The sequence below is a fragment of the Chenopodium quinoa genome, unplaced genomic scaffold (assembly GCF_001683475.1).
Source record: "Chenopodium quinoa cultivar QQ74 unplaced genomic scaffold, ASM168347v1, whole genome shotgun sequence".
Taxonomy (NCBI): domain Eukaryota; kingdom Viridiplantae; phylum Streptophyta; class Magnoliopsida; order Caryophyllales; family Amaranthaceae; genus Chenopodium; species Chenopodium quinoa.
Window position 1 is genome coordinate 571604 of NW_018744656.1, and position 27057 is coordinate 598660.

Sequence of the window (27057 nt, forward strand, 5' to 3'; positions counted from 1 at the left end):
TTGAATTTTATGAACACACTCTTGTTGTTTAACTCAGGCTGTTATAAGGTATCTTTTAATTGCAGTGGTAAAAGTCGGCAACAAAAGTTTTCTAGTAGGCAAAATTAGTAAATAAATAGCTGTCCAAGAACACAAAAGCACCTCAGCTTATTAATCAATTCAAACCTCAACATGTATACTCGTAGTGTACGTTACTCATAGTGTACGTCTTATACTGTAAATTATGATCTCCATCATACATTCGAATGTAATTTTACCCATATTATACGTTACTCATAGTGTACGTCTTATATTGTAAATTATAATCTCCATCATTCATTCGGGTGTAATTTTACCCCTTAGGCAACGTTATGCTCTTGACCACCTTTTGCACTATGTGCATGACTCAAATCCTCGTGGAGGGTTATTTGCTGATGAGCAGGTCTATAAGTTTAAATTCAAACCTTATTGGAGGACATTAGTGCTAGCAATACCAAACAATAATACTTTCAAAAAAGTTATAGCTAGCTAGGTCATGTTTGAGTCAACCATTTGTATACATGATTAAACTTTATCCAAAGTTCTCGAGCTATAACCCTTTAGGGTGACGCAGACATCACTTTGCCTTTTTAAAAATCCTATTGCATGAAAAATATCATTTAATACAGCTTATAATTAATAAATTATATACCTTTCTTGTTCTACCAGATTAACTAATCAAATTACATCATTAAAGTTAAACCATTGCCTTATACACCAATATTAATACATCTACTCTTCAATCACTCCAACTAATCATACCTCTTTCATATTTTCCACCCTTCAAATATAAACCAAAAAAACCATATAATAAGGTATGAAAATCAACCCACCTGAAAAATCATGCAAAAAATCCTATTGTTTTTTCTGTGCAATGAATGAACCAAACCCACTTCGTAGAAGTAAAAAAGTAGCCAAATGTTTCAAAGAAATGCCATTTATAGATGACCAAGAACATGTTTTGGTGTTGAGCAGTCTTTGGAACTTAGCCATGAACCAACCAAATGATCCAGAATTTCCTTCCCTTGGGATTTTCCAATGCATGTCCAACTTTATTCTTAGAGGTCTTAATCATAAAGATTGGCTTCTTAAAGATCAAAACATATATATACCATATTATGCAGCTCATATAATAGGGTCATACACCATGAGCCAGCCTAAATTTGCAGAAAAAGCAGCAAATTCTGGTGTAATTCCACCACTGTTGGAGTTGCTAAGAGGTAAAATCAGTTGGGTTGAGCAGAGAGTTGCGGTTCGTGCACTTGGCCATCTTGCAAGTCATGAAAAGTCATTCAAGAAGCTCAAAGATTATGAAGGGGAGATAGTTAAATTGTCCATGAAGATGGCTTCTAGTTGCTTAAAAATTGTATATGTCAGTTTTGTCAGAAAATCAGAATCAGAAAGGTTGAAGTATCAGTGTGATTTGCTGACAAGAGGAGTTGGAGGGTTCGAGTTTGAAAATCGAAAGGCGGAAGAGTGGGCTAGTCAGCTGCAGTGTTGGTGTCTTTCTCTGTTAGACTGCTTTGTGAAGAGAGAAAAAGGCATAAATCTGATATGCTGCAATCAGAGTTTTCTGAAAGATTTAAGTGTGATGTGGGGTGGTTTAGTTAACAAGAAATCTCCTTCAGGTATTGGTCTTATAAGAAGTTTGTGTCATTCAAAAACTGGAAGACTTAGTGTTGCAAGTTCAAAAGAAGTCATTTTAAGCCTTTGCAATACAAGCCGATCCTCGGATGATTGGCAGTACATGGCTATTGAATCCCTCTTGCTAATGCTCAAGGACTCGGATACACGATACAAAGTTATAGATCATGCAGTTCTTTATCTTAAGGATTTGGTAGAAATTAGGAGTGTTAAGGGGAGAAAAAAGATTGGGGAGATGATTACACAAGTTTTGTTGCAAGATTATGGGAAGATTAAGTATGGTCAGTTGAGATTAAGTGAAGAAGCTGAAAAGGCATTGGAAGAAGTATGGGATGTTAAAGTTGACAAGAGGAAAAGAGAGAAATTGTTAGGTGATGATGAGATTAAAGAGAGGAAAATTTTGGCAACCCAAATGAAGAAAGAAGGGAATAAGTTATTTTGGGAAGGGGATATTGAAGGAGGTTTGTGTAAGTACACAAAAGCCTTGGATTTGTGCCCTTTAAAGTATAGAAAAGAGAGGATTGTTTTGTTTAGTAATCGAGCTCAATGTTATTTGCTCCTTAAAAAGCCAGAAAGTGTACTTAGTGATACAACAAAGGCGATATGCTTGTCGAGTAGAGTTATCAACAACAACAACAACAACAATCCACATAGCAAAAGCCTTTGGAGGAGATCACAAGCTTATGATATGTTAGGATTCGCTAAGGAAAGCTTGATGGATTGTTTATTGTTCATTCATTGCAATAAGAATTCTAAGTCCAATGGAAGGAAGCGTTACAATGTCCAGTATTATGCAGCTCGTTTAATAAGTAAACAGACTTGCGCTACTTGGCTCTTCACTGGTCTTGATTCTACTTCTCAATGTGATCATCTTGAAGAAATAATTCAAGAATCAGATGATGGTAAGTAGCTAAGATATGTTTTGTTTTGTTTTGTTTTGGGGACAGGTTAGCTAAGAGCAAGTTAATAATAGCCATATGTTTATGGAATTTTGTTGATTTTGGTAGGAAATATGGTGCATTGATTCATTAGGTATAATGGATTCAATAATTGGTACTTTATAATATTAATTTAGCAAAGTGGATTTTTTTGTTCCTAATCTACGTAATTCCAAATTATCCCTGCTTTTCTAGCTCTTTTTTGTTGTTTTTTATTGGTAGTATTCTACTGTAATAGATTTGTGAGATTTCTAGTCTTTTGTAGATTAGACATTCCTGTTGAAAGTAAAAAATGCGACCAATATAAATTAGGATGTAAATTATTGAACTAGATTTCGTGCTATTTTTGTGGTGTCCTGTTATTTGACACAAGTGACATTTAGGAAGATAAAATTAGTTATTGAACTAATCCAAAGTTAAGCTCAAAAGAAGGTTTATTGTAATTGTTTTCAAACAGTAGTTTTTGGTATATGCTTGTACTATGCAATTTCCAAGCTTCTAGCCAACTATAGCTGATGTTTTGCTTGGAACTGTTAACTCACCAGAAAGTTGAATAGACTCCATTTTAGACTCTGTATCGATCCCTTCGTACGCTAGATCATCATCATGACCCTGTTCCGGACTTTCGATGTTCCCCTTAGACTTTAAACTCTGACTTGGTAAACAAACTATGAACATATGATTTTCAGAGTTCCAAAGCCAACGGCTTTACTTTCTCAAAACTCAAATTGTTGTATATCAATTTCTGATTCCAATATTCTGTAAGTTGTAATTGTGGAGAATAAGTGTTGTTTGCAAGTTTATTTAAAAACAAATTCAATTTAATATACAAAGCATATATGCAATCAGCTAAAAGATACGGAGTACAAGAGTTTAGAAAGTTGGAGGAATTGAACATCCCACACAGAATCAAACTATCACTATCCCCTACAGAAAAAATACAAAATTTATTGGGAAAATGGTGCAACTGAGAAAAGAACATATCAAATATGGAAAAAAAAAAAAAAAAAAAAAACTAATGTACAACATACAACAGTTTAAATAAATAAGATAACTGTGGTCTGTTTTACATCGATCTCAACCACGGCTCCTTTTGCCATCATACGGATCCATGCTACAGCAGCATTTTCACTGCATGCATATAAACAGGTAATTGTGAATAACATCTTCAAGCCACTTTTAAATGCCACAAGAGGATAGGGTATAATGTGAATTTTCGACATCAAGAGGATCCTCATTACACAATATTTTTAAGGAAAAACTTCCAATTAATAATCTCAAAAGGAAGACAGAATTCAAAGAATTTTGTAGTATAGCATGATGAAACTGTGGTCTTTCTAAATTAGTAGCAGAATAAAGTATGACTATGAGTGAGGGAGCAAGTCATATATACTTGCCAGCCTCATTTCAAGGTCCTGTTAGAAATCAACCAATGAAGGGAGGAAGGGGTCTCTGCGCCATTTCAATTACCTCTTCACAAATTTGAAGATATCAGTTATTGTAAGTGCTGAGAGAAGCTATGACAGACCCAGTAGTTGAAAGGGTTGATGCAACATCTGGGTATTCTTTCCAAGATGTTGTCGCCTTAAGATTAGGATACAGCCATTTCTTCACAGATTCCACAAAGGAGTCAGGATCGAAAGTAAGAATAGCTTCCCAGTCAACTAGCATTCCTTCTGGAATACTTCCCGAGAACTCCATATTTGCTGCAAGACACAATCCCAGCAAAACTACAAATCCAACCACAGCAGAACCTCTGGAAAGTGGCATGAAATTATACCTGCATAGGCATATCAAAACCAGTGATGAAATTTTAGTTAAATCCTCTATATCAATATCATAATCTACATAATTAGAATACAAGGACATTTAAAAGCACACCTTGTTAAAATTAAACGAAAAACAAAAGAAAAGACAAGGAAGCAAAAGGCAAAAGTCCTCCCATCCAAACAAAACAGACAGTAAACAAACTAATCAAAGACCTATTTAAAAAAAATAAGATGAATTAAAACGGGCAGCACAAAAGAAGATATCATAGCTACTGCAACAATTTGAACACAGAAAATGTAACACAAATAAGCAAGCAATTGTCATACCAGTAGTATGTCATCCTTAAAATTGCATCTCTGACATTTTCAAGGGCATTGAAATCAGTAGAACCATAAGCCTCGCCACAATATGCATTGCACAAAGCCTACAAGCACAGTATTTAAGATTTTTTACATCAGGGAAATAGAAGCAAAACACGCGAGAGCTGTTTCTAATAAATTCTTAAAAAAGGTGAAAAAAGACAAGAACATAGTTATGATCTAAACTGTAAGCCAAAAAAGTTGATTTAATCCATAGTACCAACAAGCCACAAACTCCGTATTTTTTGCCAATAAAAGATTGACCAGGTTGGATCTTATGTTTCTAAATGTAGCACAATATGGTATAATGTTACAGGATCATACATAGAGATTTAATATGTGCCAAATAGTGTCATACTCAAAACAAGCAGAGACTATAAACTTTGTTTCCAAATAGTGTCATACTCAAACAAGCAGAGACTATGAACTTTGTTTCCAAATAGTGTCATACACATTATGTTTCACCAGAAGACTACCATTTGATTCAACGAGAATTATAAGGAAAAAAAAATCTCGAAAATAAACCATCTGTTTCTTGAAAAAAGACCTCTGTGACTGTGAAGAGGCTCAAGTTCTCAAGATTGCACCCCAGACAGAACTACTAAAATTGAGGTAACAATAACAGCAGGGTAAGTAAATCAAACTATATAATTTACAATGAATTTCATAAACAAGGTGCAGTAAAAATTGTGTTTGAAAACTACTGATAACTAACAGCTTTAGAAGATACATGGACAAATCCAAAGGCAGAACTGAACAAGGAAGAAGGAAAAAGAACAGATGACAGGAGTACATAGCATTTATACACAAACCTCCCATGCCATTGCCATTTCAGCATCAAACTCATTCCACCTAGAAGGTGTACAGGGTGTTCTTATTGCAAAATCATATCCACGTTCTCCCCTAAAAAGACATCACATAAAGGCAAAATTAGTGTTGCAGCAACTTATTGCTTAGAGAAAATACAGTGAGCCAAATATATCAGACTAATCATGCAAATCAAAGAATTCAGATCATACGATTTCAAAAGGGTGATTCTTGTCCCCTCCAACTGCTTTCTGAGAGAGGCAAACAAGAAGAAGTCAATTTGACCATAAATTTCAACTACAATAGTGAACCTTATCCTACAATATTAATGAAGATAATGAGAAAGGGTAATGAAGTCTACATAGTCAGAGGAGTTCATACATGTAAAATTGCGTTAAAGCCATATAATTATAATCACAAGCATATACTTACCCCTCAAATGCCATACTGTCGCACCAAGTAGACACCCAGAAGTCCTCACCAACAGCTTTGTGTAGATCAGAGCAGGAATCAGCAAGCATAATCTGCATATAGTTGAAAAAGACTAGATTCAAAAGGCACAACTAGAGGACAAAACTATTAAGCATACAGAAAACGATGTGGATGTAAAAAGCAGAAAGCTCAACTAAATGAGCAGCTGATACTTATCAGGAACAGACAGCAGAATATAAACAAATGAGACGTGATCGCATACTGAATTACATCCTATTAAAATTTGTGTAAGGGGGAGGGGAGTTTTGAAATTGGATGTGAAAATCATTTAAATGTATGTATGTCTCCCAGAACTTGCAAGAACTTATTCATATCGTATTGTCAGCAATTCAGCACTGTTGTTTTTGTGACAAATAAAATATTGCTTTATATTCAGAGAATCTTACAGATTTTAATAGATCAATATAATGCATGTCATTTGGCAAATGGAGCAGAAAGATTTCCAGTCATAGTTAGGGGTGTCACTTTACAGCAATACTCCGTTCTTAGAAGTTATATGTATTTTTAAGTAATAAAAAAAAAAAAAAATTACAATGGGATTTATATATTTTAAGTAAAAGAGAGAGTTTCATATTAGATGAGGAAAATAAGGTTAAATAAAAAAAATAAAAAAAAATTAGACCAAACCTTGTCGTTTTATTACAATTTTTCATATCCTTAATTCTGTGATGAAAAGAATTATCAAAATTACATTTTTGGAAAATACATATTAATACAAAGCTAATTAGATTTCATTTGATAAATTTTTCTTAATGTATTAGCGTATGTATAAGGTCAAATTTTAGTCAAATTAGGCAGTAAAATCAGATTAAAAAAAAATAAAAAGTTCAGATGCGATCAGATAAACAAAGATAAGGTGAACTAAACATAGCCTTAATAATACATCCTTTGTACCCTAATATTGCAACACGGTGCTATTGCACAGATTTTAAGATGAGAGAAAGAGATATAAAGATAGGGACGTAAGGAGAGAGGTAGAGAAGAACCATGTAAAAATAAGAAAATATTGCAGTATTTGTATAACTTACTAAAATGGTAATTGTTGCAATATTAGGGGAAGAGGAAATTATGTAAGTAGAATGGGCCTTCAAAAAAAAAAAGGTGGGTAGAATGTCATGAAATGGATTGAAACGGAAAGTGAATAGAGCTTCATGTAATTAAGTTAGTAGAACTATCATGACTTACCAATTACCAATGCAGAAAGAGACATACATTACTCAGATAGGAGATTCACTTACATTTTGCAACTTGCTGTCATCAGATAAGTTGATAACAGCATCAGCCTTACTGCATGCATGCTTCTTTTCCTTTATTGCAGCCTTGGCAGCATTTAGTGTTCTGAGGTACAGTCGTACAGAATTTCAAACAGGGATCATTGAAAGCTTCAATCTATATTAAAGGGCGAAAGAACCTCATTACCTGTGAAAGTTAGGGAAATAGCGGACAACTCTTGCTTGTCCTAGAATGATTGGAGTATGAGACCCAAAACCAGCATTAAACTCTTCACTGAAAGGCAAAGAAATTATTAGTTCTATATCCCGAAGGCATGAGCTGCATTCTACAATGGCAAATTGACAATTAAAAATTTCAATTTATGAATGAAAAGAAGAGCTCAAGTCTAAACTTAAGTTTTTCAGATTATTGTAAGATAATAAAATTCCTTAACTAGAGTGATTTCCATCGATCAATATAAATAAAGTTATAATTAGATATCAAATTATATTAGGTAACTACAATATACATAAAAATAATCTAAGATCTGCTAAGTTATTATTTTACACATATATTCTAGATCTAGTTAGAGAATATTCTGCATATGTTTTCTATCAGACCCTGTAGTTGGAACGGGAGAAAATCAGATGCTCAGACTGGATCTATGTCCAAATCAAGCACCAACCAGTGAAGGATACATAACCCATGATCAAAAGGAAAAGCAACGATTGTGCTGATGATGATGAGGGGGGAAGCAACAGGCTTACAGGCCACAATCTATGCAGAGAAGAAAAGGATGACACATGAGCTGGATGAGAAGGAGAAAGGCAATGCATGGGCTGCATATCAGGGCCAAATTGCGAATTTGAGGAGACGACACCAAAGAGTGTAGTGATTGTCTTACTTCTAGTAAAATAGGCTAGTTATATTGGATTTAAGACATGACATTGTTATCAATACTTTCATACTTCGTATATTTTCGATTTTTGCTATGACCTATTAGACTTTTTATAATTGTTCTAAAAGAGCATTAACCTTTAGCATCTAATGCATTTAGGTTTTAGGTTGTTAACTTATCTTGGAAAAGGAAAATTTGAAATTTCCCTCTCCCATCAAAGATTTTACTACTGACTCATGGATATTGTTAACAGATAAGCAGTGAGTTGAAGTGCATGGTGCACTCTGTTTATGGCTGCAAATGCAAGTTAATGCATATTACCTCAACTTGTTGATCCACACAACAGGATCACAAGGTTCTGAGATTTGTCTCCACTTTACAGCCAAGGAATACACATCTTGCCATGACATCATCACTCGGGCAGATGGCCTGTCTTCTAAAATGCCATGTGAAGTTGAAGTGTCTGATGAACTACTAGTACTGCAACAAGGACCACCCCTGTTCTGACTGGGCATATTTACAGTTTCCCTTTTCCGAGCTCTCCTGCCATGTTTACCAGTATTTTTACCAGTATTCTTCAATTCTGTCTGCAAAGCTCGCCAGGCCCTTGAAACTCTTTGGGCTATTTCAATAGCAGCCAATCCCGCCATACGATGCTAAGGATGATCAATACTTGTCAATACTTTACAAGGAAGAGCAAAGAGGGGTAAGATAGTACAAGAATAATAAAATAGAACCACCAAGTTCAACACAAGATCAATAATTCCTCATGCACTAGGAGGCCAATGTCTGTTATTCTACAACTAAAAGGTTCTGCTCTTCTGCTACATGCCAATAGATTACACTACAAGAAAATGCAGGAATGACAACTCATTGGGTCATCAAGCCTTTATTTTTGGAATAAGAGAAGGGGGTAGAGAATAGAGATAATGACTGGGCAACAGCAGTAAGTACCTTTCAAATCAGATAATACTTGTCAATCAAAACAAAATGTGATTAGAAGGTTGGAATTAGCACACGATAAATTAGGTAAAAAAATCCATAGTGAGAACAAAAAGTCCAATAATCTCTTGTAAAACAACAGAACTACAATAGAAGATTCACCTGACGCCTATTGGGCAAGAAGCCTGTAGCATTGTATTGAATCTTCTGTCCAATGAAATCTGCAGCATGAATAAGAGCAGTCTTCTGCTTTGTCATAGCCAAATCTTGCTTCCTGAGTTTACTTTTTTTCAGGGAGTCCCGCAATGTAGGTTGCCTATAGACCTTTTCACATACATCCTTGGGGTGCAATCTTTTGCACCAGTATTCCTGAGATTTATGATCACTTGATCAGTACCATATATTGCTATAATTGGATGGGACAACTTACAGGCTTTCAGGTCATTATTAATTCTTGTAAGAGCCTAATTCTTGTGGGGGAAACTAGCAATGCATACATTTCACGTTAGAACAATGAAATTTAATAATGTCCTGATTCTAAATGGTAGAACAATGTCACCAGTTGTCATAGGACATCAACAATGCATTAAGTCATCATAACTCACCCTAGACCAACACGTCAGTTATACACAAGAACAATGCAGTTACAATCACGATATCAGAGTTGCAAACAGACATGAAGGGTTAGTGGCCATCAGAACGATCAAGGGTAATCTAAGCCTTACTGTTTTGGATAACAAAAGACAACTCAACCCTTACGAGCTTCTGCAAATTATCACTTTATACTACTACTTCCTCCACATTTCTTTTTTATATTTTTTTTTTTGACTAAAATCGCAACAACCAAGGTTTAAAGCAATGGCTCATTGCATACCATGATAAGATAGTTAGACTTAATTAGGACATGAAGCGCCTTAGAGTTAGGAAGTTTCCATATTTCATAGAAAGAAAATTCTAAAAACATCTTATAATTTGTGTAAACAGTCTAACCACATAGAAGCATAAAAGTCGCAAGGAAGAATGCTATATATATTCACATAATTGGATATCATCTAGATAGAGAATGCTTATACTTCCTCTGTTCCCCTGATATTGCAATATGGGGATGGGACACGGATTTTAAGAAGCAGAGAGAGATAGAAAGGAATAAAGATAGGGACCCATATGATGAGGAGAGAGAAAGAGAGAAAACATGTGCAAATAAAGAAATGTTGCAATATTTGTGAAAACTTCTAAAATGGTAATTGTTGCAATATTTGTAGAACGGAGGAAGTATATTTTTAGCCTTATAAGATGACAATGCACAGGTTACACATTTGAAGTTAAATAAGCATAAATAGAGTTCAGAATTTAAAAATCTAAGAATGAGGGTAGTAGCTACTAGTTAGAAATAATTTTCTTATAAAAAATATTCTAAAATTTAGCAAAGATGCAAAGTATAACAGTAATATCACCTTAAAGAGGGGATCGATGTCACCATCAATGTCAAACCAGCAAAACTCACTGTTTAGTTTTGATGCTGTATACAGAGCCAGTTCCTTCTGCTTATAGACAAAACAGAGAAGGTTAAATTTTCAGAATAAGACATAATCAAAATTTAAGGAAGCAATGAAGTACATTAGGCATTTAAAATATACTGAAACAATTCCTGACTACTTTATCTAGTTATGAAGGCACATGAATCATACAAAAACATGCAACTCAATTCTCCTATAGGAAGTTCTTTTGCCTATTTAATAGAAAACAATTGCTCATCTCCTGTATTAAAGGAATAGGAAAAATTGAGAAGCAGTGAAACACAAAAGAAATTAAACTTTTCATAATTACACTCATTTTGAGCATCAATAGGAGGCAGATGGAGGCTATTGTTGCGCTTAAAACATTTTTCGGATGCCAGGAAAACCAGTATGATAATATTTACGGCCTAAAACATATATGCCAGTCCATTTTTCTTGATACTCCACCTCTTTCAAATTTCTATTTTTTTCTACTAATTTTTGTACCAAAAAAATTAAAAGACTAGGTCAATAAAAATGCAGTTCATAGTCTTCACACAAACTAGTGAGTAAAATAGATTCACAGTCTTTGAGGATATTACATCCAAAATTAGTATAAATACTTGCATAGGAAAAATGTAAGTTGGCAATATCCAAGTTTTTTCAACTATGACAATCACAATGGTACAGATGGAATGCATAGCGAGATAAAGCAATAGTTCATAGAAAACTGTTATAAGAATATCACCTGGTAAAATGCAAGGCACTGAAGCACAAATTTTTCCATAGAGTCTAATTCCAAATCTAAAGCAGCATCATAGTCTTTGACCTGGTTTCATAAGATTAATACTAAACAATATGAATACTACTCTTAGAAATAACATAAATGGTTGGTAGAAAATTGAGCTGAATCTCTATACCGCTTCTTTGAATTGTCCTAGGGCATGGTGACAGGATGCTCTTAAATACAGACACTCTACATTTGAGCTCTCGATATTCAGCGCCTTGGATATATCCTTTATGGAATTCCTGTTGGTAAGGAACTCCATCCATATGTCAATAAGTGGAAATGACAATTAGCAAAGAAGAACACAATAGTAATTACCCATGGCAGCTAGCAACAAACAAGCAGAAGAAAGTGTATTGCACATATGATGGATAATGATGTCACATTCTCGTTCAAATGGCCAGGATCCGATTCTTGGTTGTAGTTTTATAGGTTGGGTGTGTTTTTAAATTGTATTTTGCCAAAATAGACTTAAAAGGTTATAACCAGCAAAATGGGTACTTTTGCTGGTTGTATTAGGCAAATTTCCTTCTTTTTTGTTAAAACAATATACTTTCAACTAGTTTGCTATACAAAACAATTTCACTAGCTATGGAGTTTCAAGTACATATACTAGTATTGTTTGACTATATTTATTCATTTGACCATAGATTATACATGCCCAACTTGCATGTGTTGCGGAACCAGCTTTCATCCTACATATCTTAACCTTTAACACCCTGAAGCCTAAAATTAATTTAATTGGCAATATGGTCGTACCTGTGATCTCCCATTCCATGATGAAGCAATCCACGCAAGTAATATGCTTTTGCATACCTAATTTAGACCATTATACACAAAAATATTAATTAAGAGCTCAACAAAGAGGAATGCATGTTCAATTGAGATGGGACTAGTGCACAATCCGCATCATCAACCACATCAAGAAATGAATAGAGAAATATTCACAACATTACCCCACATCAATCTCTAGAGCTCGTGTAAGGCATTCAAAAGCCTTAGCTGTATTTGCCAAATCTTGATAAAGCTGCACACATGAAAAATTTGATCATTAAGCTGGTATTGACTAATTTGTTGATACTCCAGTAAATTTGTTTCTCTATGAAGACACAACATATATCTAGTTGAATAAGTCTTACAGGATTACAGCACAATCAAAGCAAGTAACATCAAACAAATTGATTTAAACTAAACGAGTAGCTATGAACTAATAGGCAATAGACATTGTACTGTCAAATCAAACAAAAGATAGGAGGACTTTTGCACTTGCACTTGCAGCTTCAATTAATACTAATAATGATTGGCGCTTCTTGAAAAGTGAAAGCTGAAATCACCAATCTAGTCAAGTATGTAGTGCACTCATACTGCAAACACGAAATTAAAAACATATATGTATAGATACTCCCTCCACCAAAAATTGTTTTAACACTTTTTCATCTGTTCTGAATCAGTTTTCGTATGTACACTTCTAGGTTTTTTTTTTTTTTTTTTTTTTTTTTTTGAAACAAATCAATTCATTAATCAAAAGTCATACGGCATCTACAAATGAAATCTAAATCAACAAATATATAAAATTGAATCAAATAAGGGTTTCCTTCATCAAAGCTACGATCGTTGAATAGATCTTGCACTGTGGTACATCTATTGCACACATTGCTGGAATATACAACCTTTTCGGAGAAACGATCTAACGTTTTGTTGTAGCCGTAAGGATGTTTTCATCTGATTCACTTAAACGCCTTTGAAGATTTGACAACCGTTGCGATCCCGGACAACTCTCTACCAATGAATTGATAATAGGGCAAAAGATGATGACCCTTTTAATAAACCCTAACACATGAAAAAGCCCTAAACAAAAACAATCAACAAAACTAACAAAAACTAACAACTCCACCATAGGAAGACGGACGAATATCTACACTACTCGTGTAGATTTATTGATAACTAAATTGCAAAACTAAAGAAAATTAAGGGAAAATTTCGGAAGAAATTAGACTATTTCCGGCCTAAACGGCCAAGAATTCAGAGAAACCCTAGAAGAGAGGAGGAGAGAAGAGGAGAGGCGAGGCAAGATGTACACTTCTAGTTTGGGGTAGAACCCACTATAATTTATAACTCTCTCCGTCTTTCTTTCTCCACTACTAAACAATCAGGGCTCTGTACTCTCTTTGTTAGAATAAAAAGTACACCTCAATATCTCCCGTCACATCTATCTTTTCAATAAGATAACAATAGATAACCAAACAATTTATCACCTAAAATTATACCCATTATAAGTGCAAAGACTATTTTGATATACTGAGAAACAAAAAGATAGTAACTGATTTCTGTTTTAAAGTCAATTCTAAAAAGGTGAACATTCAAGACGGGAACTAATCAGTTATGATGATTTACCAAATTACAGACAACGGAACTCAGCTTGAGGACCAAATTCACGACAGAAGAATGTGAGAAGAAAGAGGGAAGTTGATACACAGTACCTGAGTTAGATGAGTCCAAGCCTCAAGAAATTCACGGTCAAATTGGAGTGCTTTCATATGCGACTCCTCTGCTCTCTTGTACTCACCAATTGATGATAAGGACAGACCCTAATGATATGATACTTAAGCCAGTCACCAAGAGGAGGAAGAAGACAGACATGTATACAATTTCTTGTGATCCAACATCCACATTATGAAATGAGAAACTCACCAAATAAGTGTATGCAGATTTATTGCCCTTATCAAGCTTGACACACGTAGAAAGGTCTTTCACAGCTGAACCAAAATCCTTAAACTTGAAATTAACAATACCTGGACAGAAAATGTAAATATATATCAGAAACTTCCTACCAGAAACAGTGCTGGGTTTTTACTCTAAGCATTGATGAGTGCAACAAGTGCATTTCAAAAAAATAAATCATCATATGAAGATTAAAAAAAAAATAAAAAAATCTCTTATTATAAATATTCATGTGCTTCAATTGTACAGTAATTTCTAGTTCTTCAAGAGCTAAACCTCCAACCAAAAAGAACCTTCAAGAGAAACGTCTTCCTAAAAAAATATTTAAAAAGACTCAGCTAGAACTTAGGAACTGGCAGTTTAGCATCTAGTCAAGACTGGTAGCCATGATGGAACTTGATGGAAAAGACAAATAGAAAATTAAGAAGGCCAAGGTTTGAACTCTTAACCCTTAACCTCATAGCCAGATTGTACTCACTCTACCTACTGTGATTTTCATAGCAGGAACTATCTCAGCATTATTTCACATAATAATTGGTAAACTGTGACACTTCATCAGAATTCAATTGCTTGGATAAGGGTTTAAAGCAACAGCCAAGTTGAAAAATTAAAAACCCATAGAAAGTGGTCCGTTAAAACATCATCTTCCATATTAACCATTGTTTCTAGGCAACGCAACACAAGGCCAAGCAAAAGCAATGCAACAAAAGGCCAAGGCCAGGCCAGGCAAGGCAAGGCATCCTAAGAAATAATAACGAGTGATGGGCCAACATGAATGAGATGGATTTAGACACCAAGTAAGCCTCTCAAGGCCTTTTCCAAGCCTTTTGGGAAGATGCTAATCCTTGCCGAGTCCGAAAATGTTGTCTATAGGCTAAATTTGAAGGCTACAAGAAACGAAATCGGACTTTTTCATATATTTAAGGCCCGACATCAAAAAATCAAGTGATGGTAAGGGATGCATCACATGGTCATATAAAATAGTTTGGAACCATATACAACCACTAGTCGGTCACATAAAAGCCTGTGGTGGCCTTGAATCGATGAAGGGAGGTGTGTACATAACCGACTAAATTGATAGGATACAGGCAAAGTAGATGATTCCAACCACCCAAATGACTTTCTGGGGTCTCGTGAGGTCCATAGGAAGCATTTCATCCTCTTTCTTTTCTGGATCGGAAAAGTAAAAAAATTATCCAAAATTGAAGGCTATAATCCACGCTTTTGAACCAATTTCGGGATTTTTTTCTAAAATTAAAGTAAATGTAGAAGGTGGCCCCCGGGGTCATAAAAGTAAGTTAGGAATCATAACAAGTCTACAATCAAGTCTATAAAGTTCCAAAAATGAGGTTGGTTTAATTATATGGCTATTTCGAATTTTGTTATAAGGGTATTCAAGAGTTGCAAGAGACAATTCCAATGACCAACTTGGCATCCCGATGTTTTGTTAAAGTGTTCGGAAACCCATTGGGAATATTACTATTGTTGGTGCATGCATGAGTTGTTCATATTGGTGTTAGTGTGTTACACAAGCCATTACCATTATTGATTTTGGTTGTTTACAATTATTCATAATTTTATAGTGAAGCCTTTGTTTGTGAAAGTATCCATGAATGGAGCCTCATCATGGTTGACTAGAATTATCATTATTGATTAAAAATCATCACTTATTTTTCTTCATATTTTCCATTTACCCTTAATTATTCCCTATCCCTATTTTATCAAATAAATTACGTAAAAATAAATTTCATAAATACAAGCATGTAAACAATGTCTCTTATCACCAACACAAAAAATGCCTTCCTTGAATCACATTGCACCATTCTTGGCTCATAACAAGCCCTGAACCGAACCCCAAAAATGAGCACCATATGACCCCAACAAACTCCCAAAGTGTCGTATACCATCCCAATATATTTCCCCTTTTTTGCCCTATTTTTCACCTTAACTAAAACAATTCAAAAAATTTAAAAAAATAAAAAATAAAAAACAACGGTGATAATACATATGTTGGACTCCTGCAAAATAATTTTTTTCTGACAGTTAAATCAAAGGGTGTTTTTATCACATTTTTACAAGTTTTGAGCCATAATTATATGATTGTCAATTGGGCATTCACTGGGAATACAAGCTAAACCCTTAGATAACATGACAACAGAATGATAAATTGAAACCCAAAATGACAGGCAATAGAATATCCAATATGAAAACTGAGAAAGGCAGGCAATGGAAAATAATGAAGGGATCGTAGTTATGGGAAAGATATGAAAGGGAGGGAAAGGAAAGAAAAGATAAAGAGACAAACATTAAATGCATTGAATAAATCTCAACTTACCCCTCTCATGCAGTATGTCAGCAGAATTGGGCTCAAACTCCAATGCCTTGGACAAGTCATCAATAGCCTGGATTATATATTTGGTGAGTAAGATTTATAATAGCAATCTAACTTTAAGCAGTTTGTATATTTAGCCTGCAGGATAATTCACTCAGACAGAGGACACTTGGAAACAATTGCAAGGAAGTGCTCGTAAGAGTCTTAACAACAGTTGACTCTCTGGAAGTTGTATGGAATTTATCTAAATCTCATATGCATACCACCTTGCAAAAGTATTATTTTTATAAAAAGAAAAGGGAAAAAATGAAACTTTCGCAATCAAGATTTAAAAATAAAAAATAATAAATAAAAAAATGCAACCATCAATGGAATTGCATGGCATGCCAAGCATCAGCCATTAACAGAAAAGAGCCTTAGAGTCCACACTGGTCAAGGGCATACCAAGAAAGACTTAGTGACCAAAAATCTGATAAAAAGAAAAGTATTACAGAAAAACAATTATTTCCCAAAGGAAAGGCTTTCAAATCACAAGATAGCTGGAAAGCACATATGCAAGTAGACTTTTGTTCTTTTGTGCACCCATAACACCAAAATCCTAGAGCATAACCTTAGAAATACCAACATAGTAAGGACAAATATTATGATCTTCAAAAGAGAACAAAAGGTCCAATGACTCTTGTTTACAAGTGTGTAAAGCATTGGAGGAAAGAATTGATGGATGAAAGCCTATTAACTAGTTATGCAAGAAAAAATGACATTAACAATAAAGATGGTAGACCTATGAAGCGTCTAAGGACTTTAACAAGCTTTTGAAAGAAAATAGAAATCTTAATTCCAGGACATGAACATGAATCACAAAGTGAACTACTGACTTGTTTGCATATGCTACTATTCTTTATTCAGCTATTTATACTAAAGCTATAGTGCAAAATTCATAGTAAGGCCAATTTTTCCACTCCTACAGTTTTCACTTGTGCAAGTCATGACATTTTTAGTGTTACTAAATTTTCTTCATTGTAGATCTTAAGCCTTGTAGCAATTACTAGATCATCCGATATCTAGTCATTCACAATGAAAATTGCATATACTCTATCATGCACCTAGGCGTACCTAGAGTTAGGTGCACCCATGGGTATATATTTTTTCCTTATTTGACGATTATTGCTCATTTGAAGTTTTTGAAATGTGCACAATTTATCATATGAGCAAAAAATATCCTTGGGTGCATTTTATACTAGGTTCACCCAGGTGCATGCAAGTATTTCACCAAAATAGCCAAGAATGTGAAGCAACTAGAACAGGATCAATTTTTGGAACTTGATCATACAAAATTATTGAATCTGTGTAAGGAAATATCAATCCTTCATATCATAAGGTAAGCAATTTTGATCACCTAAAGATTATAAACAAAAAAAAATAAAAAAATTTAAAAAAATAAATAAATAAATTAATCCCATTATTCAACTTCAAAAAAAGTGTTAAAAAAATCATCACAACAATTTCGATGATTCCTAATCCTTTGTCTCATATTAATGTGTATCTAATCACAATCAAATGGAAACTGATGTCCTGAACTTCTTCTGGGGTGGGTGGGTGGATGGGGGAGAGGAGGTAACATAAAGAAATAAATTGGAGCCATACTATCAGGGTATAAAATACAGAAAGCATCATACAGCAGATCAGTGCAATCTTACCCCAGCAGAGTCTCCTAAAGCAGCTCGAGCTTGTCCTCTACGTTTCCATGCCTCGCCAGCAGACGGGTTTGTTTCTATAGCCTAAACAGAAGTATATTATAGCTCATGTCAGAAAGACATTAAAGGTTCACAGAGCACAGTAATCTATTTTATACCTTAGTAAAATCCGCAATTGCTGCATCAAGTTCTCGTTGGAAAGCATATGCTGTCCCTCTTCCTATCAACGCCTCAGGGTAGTTTGGATCCTCTTTCAGTATCTGCAGAAGGGGAAAAAGTCAAATATTAAGATGATTCGGACAAAACTACAACAGGTATAGCCCCTTTCTGAGGGAAATTACAGAAGTGATAAAGGCAAAAGAGATAATGTCTTACCTGGTCAAAAATTGATATCGCATATGTGTATCTTCCCTCATTAACCTGCAAGATTTTTGATTTAATGCTGATGAGTGAAGTCCATATTAATTGATGAAAGCATGATTAGAAGTCAGTATAATAGATATATTTGGAGATATTCATAAAATTTATTTTTCCCCAATGCAATGTGCTCAGAAAAGTAATATTTCCTCCGTTTCTCAATACATGCAACAAGCTGACATTTAATGTATAATAAAGTCAACTTATTGCACGTATTAAGAAACGAAGAAAATATATTTCTGTTACCCTTGCAGTGAAAATTCACATAGAGAAATTGTCAAAGGCTGTAGCTTCCTCCTTACATAGTGAGATTAGAAAATAAGGCAACGAAGGGAGATAAAAGCATCACATAGGATTAGACTGCAGTATGACTAAGTGAGAGAGAGGTAGAAATTTGATAGTTTTCTTAGTCATATTGCGATCTAGTCCTATAGATTTGGTGTGTGTGTGACCATTTTAGAACTACTCTAATCACTTATTCCCTGCTTTTTAAGTCATTAGATATTTGATGGTTAGAAGACATATTGCCATCTAATCCTAAGTTCCTCCATACCTTGCTTGGACCTAATCCAATAAATTTGATGTGTGTGTACCACTAATGAGTTACAAATTAGAGTTATACACACACATACAAATTACTCTGAAGTCTAGAAAGACAAAGGAGAGCTTCCTCAGATCTAATACTATAAATTTCACGTGTGTGTAACCACTAATGAGTTACAAATAATAGTTACACAGACACATACAAACTACTCTAAAAAGGCCAAAAGGACAAGGGAGAATAATAGGGAACAACGATCACTCTTAAGCTAAGCCATAAGTTGGCCATCAAGTTTAGCTAAAGTTTTTAATGTACTACTTTCAATTTAATGCAGTGTGATTGTCATTGACTCATTGTTGAAAATCTCACATACACATCTATCACATATCCAACTCACATCAAATAAATAAATTATCACCAAACCACCCGTATATAATGTGTAACTCACTTGTGGCAGTTATTAATAAGTACAGATATGGCCCGTAAATAAGGTATGGAAATCAAGCATGAACCAAACGCATTTAAAAAATTACAACTTTTTTGAGACAAACAGCGCAGAAACGATGACAATCACATTGGAAAAAGAGAGAGTGAGAATATACTAGAGATAGAAATGATCCTATTACTGCTCAAACATCAAAACCATTAAGCAGCAAATCATCAGTTCAGTGGGGCATGGTCCTATGATAACTACAAACAAATGGAGGGATAAAAAACATACCTCTGCTATCCCTCTTGACAACCGAAAATCTAGGCTTATAGATTTCGTTTTTGAAATTCGAGCAACACAAACTTTCTGGTTCTTCTTGACAATGTCGCTACGCTCAAATTCTTCAGAATTCTTACAATTCAACTTAATTGAAACCTTAGAAGTAGTACTTTTATTGCGCGGTTCCTCACTAGGTTTGTTGAGGGATTCCAACTCACTACTCAATTTTTTGTAAGTACCGTTCGGTTTGCTTTCAAATTTCTTTGCTTCCTTCATTTTCTCCACTGTCCCATTTTTCCCATGAGACTCGGGAACCAATTTGCTTTGCACCTCAGACATATGGTCAGATTCACTGCTCTTTTCAGAGTCATCTCTCAACTTATTAGGGTCCTTAGCAGGTTCACATATACCATTTCCTTCCGACACTGACAATGGTGCAGATGACCCATTACTATGCTCTTCTTGATTATTTCCATTTGCATTTTCCTTTTCAAGAAGTTCTTCTAATTCTAGTAATTGTTTCAAATCTGTTGACTGATTAACAGCAATGCCATAGCCTTGCTTCCAGACTAACACAGCATTATCTTTCCTTCCCAAGGCAGAACAAGCATGACCTACAATTTAAAAATCATCAAATTTTTTTATTTTATGATGTTTACACATTCAGTTCAGACCATCGGAGATACCATATACAACAATGAGTGCATCAGTGAAGAGTTAAGGCAGTAAGAGTATAACAGGTTATTAGAGTCACCAAGATCCTGCTCATTGGAAACTTTTGGAGGAATTAAGCCTTTGATACATAGTTTGTGATGAAGAATCCATGCAGATGAACACGTAATTGATGAGGGTTTTTTTCATTTTCGTGACAGCCTCTCAGAAATATGGTCTTTGACACATAGTTTGGGGTGATTACAGTTCTACATAGCAGCTAAATTAACTAGTGTGTGATTTCTAAGAAGGCGTTAAAATGTAATACCCTTATTACACTTAAATGATACTGCTTCCACAATTTGTGATCAATGCAAACTTGGGGACTTAGGTCACAACTCACAAGGGGTACACAATTTTTTTCATGTACTGTAGGAAGGAATGAGCCTGCCCACATAACAAAAAAAATACCTTGTGCTGAGTAGGGAGGAATGAGTATGCCCACAGGGCCACATAAACTCAATCAACAAAAAAAATACCTACAGCAGACGAGTGCAGATTACATGGGTAACTAACCCCCTCAAGCACTGCAATTTATAGTATTAGATTGTTCCGTTAGTATGTTAGCTTATCTTAAGTCACTAGCCTCAAGAATTAAATTCGACACAATTATTGCGCTTTAATTGATCATAAGCTACTCCTACTAATTAATTTCTTAATAACACAAATTTAAGCAGCACCAAATTATACTCGATTATTCATTCCCTGAACAGTATTTCACGTAATTAAATTCAATAAATTAAAAAAAAATCCAAATAATTTTAAAAACTCAGCGACGAATTCATTTCAAAATTCCCAAACCACTCCAAAAAAAAAATAAAATTGAGTAACGTTACAAATGAATTTATAAGCTGACCTTTAAGAATGTAAGCTTGAAGAAGACAAGGATCAAGCTCAAGCGCACGATCGCAATCCTTAATCACATGCTTATGGAGCTCCAATTGACTGTAACAAAACGCTCGATTGCTGGTTTCAATCAACACCAAAAAAATCGGAGAAAATTCAATTCGTTAGAAATCAATCAAACAAAATTGATCAATTAAACAAAATCCATGACAAAAGAAATGCAAATCGAGAGAAAAAATCCAAATGAAGAACACGACAAAAAATTGAAAAATCGAGAAAAAGAAAATTAAAATGAAGAAGATAAAAAAGAAATACCAGAGGTCTTGAATGGTGGAAGAACGAGCAAGGAGAGAATCAAGAATGCGAATAGCCTTAGACCAGTTCCGAGAGCTACAGAGCTTCGCAAGCTCCACTCTCTCGGAGTTTCCCGACGCCATTGACGATTGCTTGATGAGAGAGAAACAGATAATTTTCTCTCACTTCATAGCAGCATATATATATATATATAAATCAATTTACAAAAATGGAAGTAAAAATAATTGGACAGAAAATTAGCGTGGTTATATTTATTACGAGTACAAAAAAATAAAATAAATGAATAATAAAGCCGGAAAAATAAAAATAAAAATAAAGTGAGTTGCAGTGGGTAAGGAAGGGACCAAGTGAGATTGTGGGAAATGAGAATGGTTTGAGACTTCGAGTCTTTGTCTCTGTGAGGCGTGGCGTCAATTTTTAGGTTTTTTAATTTTTATTTTTCTAATTTTATCCATTTTTACTTTGCTATTTTTTGAGTGGGCCTGGTGGACTGAATCTAAGATAATAGGCCCATCACATCAGCATTTTGTAACGCGTTAAAGGTGGGCCCGTAGTAATATAGACGACTTTTCTTTTTTGAAACACAAGATAGACGAATTTGATGAAATAAAGAGTACGGAATTTCGTAGGAGATTTTGGTAGTTGTACTTGTACACTATCCTATAATATAGTTCGAATTTTGTGTTATTTTTTTGGCCGCCTCACCCTTAATATGTTGTTCTTATATATCTCAAATTATACTCTTAAAATAAAAAAAGGGATATATTTCGTAATTTCTTCACCTGATAATGATATAAACAAACTTTATTTCCTCCTTTTCATACCACAAAATTAATGTTGACTTTGTGATTCATTGGAAGAGAGGCCTTCTCCGTGAGTAAAGGTTTTTTTTTTCTTTTTTATTTGAACGGGGAGTAAAGGTATTTTTAAGACTATTAGATTTTGTAGAAAAATTTAGACATGGCCATATATTTGAAAAAAGAAATGAAATGATTTTCTTTTTTATCATCAATATAAAAATTATGATAAGTCAAAAGCTAACAACCAACTCGGGCGTTGGTTTAGAGGATCAAAAATAAAAATATTAATTATTAAAAATAAAAATTTACACCAATCGATGCATGATCTTGATATACATTCCCAAATTAATAGTAAATATATTATATAGTTATCTAACGCCCCTTCATTAGCAAGATCCATTTTTTAAATCTCTAAGTATTTTTCAAAAATAGTGGTACGTAGACGGAACATTGCCAATTTTCTTCGGAAAGTTGGTTATTTCAACTGTCCTTTACTTTAATTCATGTTTATGTTATTAGTTTTAATAAAACAACCCTTGAGTGCAGTAAGTGCCTCTATATTGAGCTTTGTTCAATTTCAGTTTTTATGAGTTCAATGTTATACAAGTTGTTTCATACTTTCATGGGATAAATATTTATGCATGTACAAAAAAAGAAATTAATCCTACAAGGCTATAATTACGATTAGTTGAAAAAACTTTGCCGAAAAAGATTATAAATTACAATGATATAAAAAAAAATATAAATAATGTACAATTTGCAACATCAATATGTCACATGCGTCATCACTATGTGGGAAGTAAAATTTAAAGTGTGACATTTCAAAATTTCATCAACCAAATAATACCACAATTTATCTTTTCACTTCCTATGAAGTAGTATTTGATTTTTCATGCCAACCAAACAATCACTATCATTTTAACAATCAGACTTGTCAGCATTGACAATCAAACTAGTCATCATAGACAATCAAACTAGATGACTAATGTAAAATTTTACAAGTAATCTAGCAAATCATTAATACTACAGTATTTTTTAAATCCCCAGCTATTCACGTATTGGAGTAGCCTCCCTTTATGCCCTTAAAAGCATTTTAGTCTACTCAATTACAGTGTGAGAACTTAATCTTTCATATAGATGAACTGTGGAGAAAGGTATCAGTACCCTGTTTCTTCAATACATTATTCACTTTATTCCAAGGGCAAACTTCACAATGCAAATACACACCAAAATTCTCATATATTGCCCCGACAATCCTACAGATCACGATAAAATGGCAATGAAGCTTCTCTGCATAATCTGCCAGTAAAAAAACTACTCATACAATTTATACATAATACTGTATATGCAGATTATTCCAAAACTGGAGCAAACTACAAATAACTCAGACCAATTGATTTAAAAAATATTTTAGACGAAATCAGAAACAAATGTAAAAATAGCAAAAAAGCATTGCTTTTTAGTACCAAGCAAAATGCAGCACCAGAGTAAAGGCCTGACGGGTACACAATTCCAGCATCCAACAGTAATAATACAATTATTACGGATTAATGTATTATTGTCAAAAAGGCAGCCAATGGAACTTTGAAATGAAAACAAAACTACAATTTGAAAGCATACATCAACATAATTATCAAGTCATAGCCGTCCTATTAGCAGCCAATAAGCAATATTGCCTCATCATTCTTTCTTCCCAATTCCATGAGACATGTTATAGATCCCTTTACCCTGAAGGAAAAAAGTGAAAAGTAACGCAGAACCAAAAGTGAGAACTGAGGACATGAAGCAAAGAAGTTCTCTTAAAACAAAAATGAAAATAATAAGAATTTAAAAAAAAAAAAACAACTTACAATCAGGAATAATGATGTAGCCGCAAGAGCAATAGGAATTGCAACAGAGGTGACCTTGTCGAGGGGTCCTTTTAGATATGTATGCTTCTGGACGCTTTGGAAATACTTTTGCCTCTCAAGAATCTTCTCCCTTGGGACAAATGGAGCCTCTTGCTCTGCCATCCTGTTTGCCAATAAGAGGTAAAAAAATTCAGCAAGAGCCTCTCGAGAAGTCAACCAAGTGCAAGGCAATTAGCCAATGACTGGTGCATAGCAAAAAATGACCAAACCAGATCCAGAGGCCTTAACAAGAAGAAAGATAGGAGTAAAAAAAATCAAGACTAGCCAACCACAGACAACAGTCATGCCCTTCACTTTTGTAAAAGGTATTGATACAATTTCCGATGTTCAAACAAGAAAATACTATTGGTCTACATTTAACAGAATAACATAAACTAGTAAATAATCACATATACTAAGCAAGCTCTAGACCCTTATATTTTTAAATAAAAAGAGAAAGAAAAGGTATCCAGAAACTTGTAAATAATCACAACAATTTAGCAAGCCCTCTATACCCTTGATTTTTCAAGCTAACAAGAGAAAGAAAACCAATCCATGAAAGCAGAATCTGCCCCCTCCAATATATCATTATACATCAATGCTAAAAAATCAACTCGACATCAAACTTCAAAATCTTATTCTTTCTCAAGTCGCAACAAGTAATAAAATGTGGAAAACAAGATATGCCAATTGGCAATCAGGACAAAAATTATTTTCCTCTGCATCGTGAACAATCATACCAACCCATACACTCACGGTGACAAACACTGAAATTGAAGATATACTTGGCCACCAACAATCCAGGAACACAGGATAATGATAACTATTAATCAACAATTAATTTACAGCATCAACACTAATAAGTGAGCAAGATGATAGACCCAGAAGGGAAAGTTAAATGGAGAACATAGCAAGGCAATTGATGGGCCAAACATTGCGGTACAGGCGAGCAGGAAAGCACCATAGATAGAACCATGATGTGAAAGTAAAGGAATACTAGAGGAATGGTTGAATGCCTCAACTTGAGGCATCTCATACCTATGCATAAACACTAACATCAATCGTCGTTCTCAAGCTAACATTAATCATGTTTCTCATACTAATATCAATAATTGTTCTCAAACTAACATTAATCATAACATCTTTTCATGGCTGCAAGGAAACTAAGCTCACGCAAATTACAACAACAAAAAGTCAATTTCAAATTTGCAATATTCACGCAAGTTAAACTTTTTTTTGATCAGATCAGATAAGTTAATGAATACAACGACAAGAGATAGATCTTGAATACGTTGACAATTACACAATAACATTTGCAAGATAATCAAAATTATAAAAAAATAATAATCGAAATAAAATTTGAAATCGAAAAATTTACTTGAGATGGTAGGATAATTTAACAGCCCCGTCTCTGAGGCAGGGCAGGAGGGGCGGCCGCCCGGAAAAGAGATCTAATTTCATATTCAATTATCTCGAGAAACACATAATTTAAGGGATATTTGATTCAATAATCAAATTAGGCTCATGATTTTAGGGAAAATTGATTCAATCATCAAATTTTGGTTATGATGTTTCATAATCTTAGAATTTAGTACCAATAGTTCAGAATTTTCGAACCCTAAACTTAATGCACTGATAATTAAATTAGATTAGATCAAATATAAACCCTAGATTGTGAAATTGATATGATGATAACAAAAACAAACAACTTACCTCAGAAGCTGCTTCAATGGGGGATACAAGAATTAGATTCAACGGAGAACGTGAACTGCGCTTCAATGGAGAACGTTGAGTGCGTCAATGAAATAACTGAGAGAGGTTAGGATTGGAGGCCTTGGAGTTGGAGCCCTGTTAAAAGCCATGACCCGCAACAGTTAAAAATGGGTTAGATCCGTCTAATAAATAAATTGGGCGGGTTTTTATATGATCGCCTAATTATAAGACAAAGCGGACCTTATGAGGGTTTTAAATAAACCTATTTTAAAAATTACTCCGTATTAGTTTTCCTTTATCCTTCCATTTCTCAAATTTTACTTTCACACACAAAAGCTTGTATCAATTCATTGTAAGTTTTTTTTGGATATTTTTATTTTGAAAAAGGCTAAAATTACACTAATTAAATTGAGCTTACAACAAACCAAAGGAAAGTAAAGTAACACAAATTACTATAGGCATAAGAAAGCCCTTACACTACACCAACTGGTCATTAACAACATTTACCTTAAAGCTATTACAACAAGTGCGGACAAAATACCCCGCATTTTAATACGCTTTATAAATTAATTTATTATTTTATAAACGTATTTTATTATTTTAAAAAAAGGATTTTGTAGCATTTATTTCTATTTAAATGTGTAAAAGTTGAATTTAAATTAAAACCCATCAATTATTTTATTAAAATAATTTTGGAAACATTTTATTTTATATTTAAACATTCGATAAATTTTATAGGTACACTATTCTACATTATTTTATTTATTTTAATCCACCTAATATAAGAATTCTATTCATATAAGTAAACTAATTAAAACAAATTGATGCTTATATAAATCCTCTAACCTCACTTTGCTCAACGACAATTATTAACATTCAATTTCTGCACACGCACACGCACTCATTGACGCTCAATTTCTATGCATGCGGCTTTAATTTTCATTAGCAGGTGTTAATTTTTTTAGTGGATACCAAAACCATTCTTAGTTGACATGTTTGTGAATTA

The 27057-nt window shown here is 34.1% G+C and overlaps 2 protein-coding genes and 1 long non-coding RNA gene across 4 annotated transcripts; 1 reads left to right on the top strand and 2 right to left on the bottom strand.

Moving 5' to 3' along the window:
• Positions 1-608: 608 nt before the first annotated feature.
• LOC110701754 lies at positions 609-2943 on the top strand. The gene has a single exon (XM_021879388.1). It carries the CDS (start codon positions 836-838, stop codon positions 2570-2572), a length of 1737 nt encoding a protein of 578 aa, XP_021735080.1. The 5' UTR covers positions 609-835; the 3' UTR covers positions 2573-2943.
• A 460-nt stretch (positions 2944-3403) lies between these two features.
• On the bottom strand, positions 3404-22768 carry LOC110701753 (suppressor of RPS4-RLD 1-like). Of its 2 annotated transcripts, none has more exons than XM_021879386.1 (24): positions 21650-22768; positions 21345-21454; positions 19790-20391; positions 18486-18530; positions 18269-18370; positions 18114-18194; positions 16420-16486; positions 14055-14155; positions 13844-13951; positions 12320-12390; positions 12123-12179; positions 11497-11605; positions 11325-11405; positions 10535-10624; positions 9243-9449; positions 8460-8794; positions 7448-7534; positions 7267-7366; positions 5969-6060; positions 5749-5787; positions 5542-5632; positions 4697-4794; positions 4071-4380; positions 3404-3731 (listed from the first exon to the last, which is right to left on the bottom strand). In XM_021879386.1, exons 1-23 carry the CDS (start codon positions 21769-21771, stop codon positions 4092-4094), a joined length of 3084 nt encoding a protein of 1027 aa, XP_021735078.1. In that variant the 5' UTR covers positions 21772-22768; the 3' UTR covers positions 3404-3731; positions 4071-4091. The 2 variants fall into 2 exon arrangements, with proteins under 2 accessions (XP_021735078.1, XP_021735079.1); XM_021879387.1 differs by having other exon boundaries at positions 10535-10621; positions 21650-22766.
• Positions 22769-23857: 1089 nt separating this feature from the next.
• Positions 23858-26204, bottom strand: LOC110701755. Its single transcript, XR_002507376.1, has 3 exons — positions 26052-26204; positions 24300-24462; positions 23858-24177 (listed from the first exon to the last, which is right to left on the bottom strand). It is a non-coding gene; the product is annotated as an uncharacterized LOC110701755 (long non-coding RNA).
• Between the last annotated feature and the right edge of the window lie 853 nt (positions 26205-27057).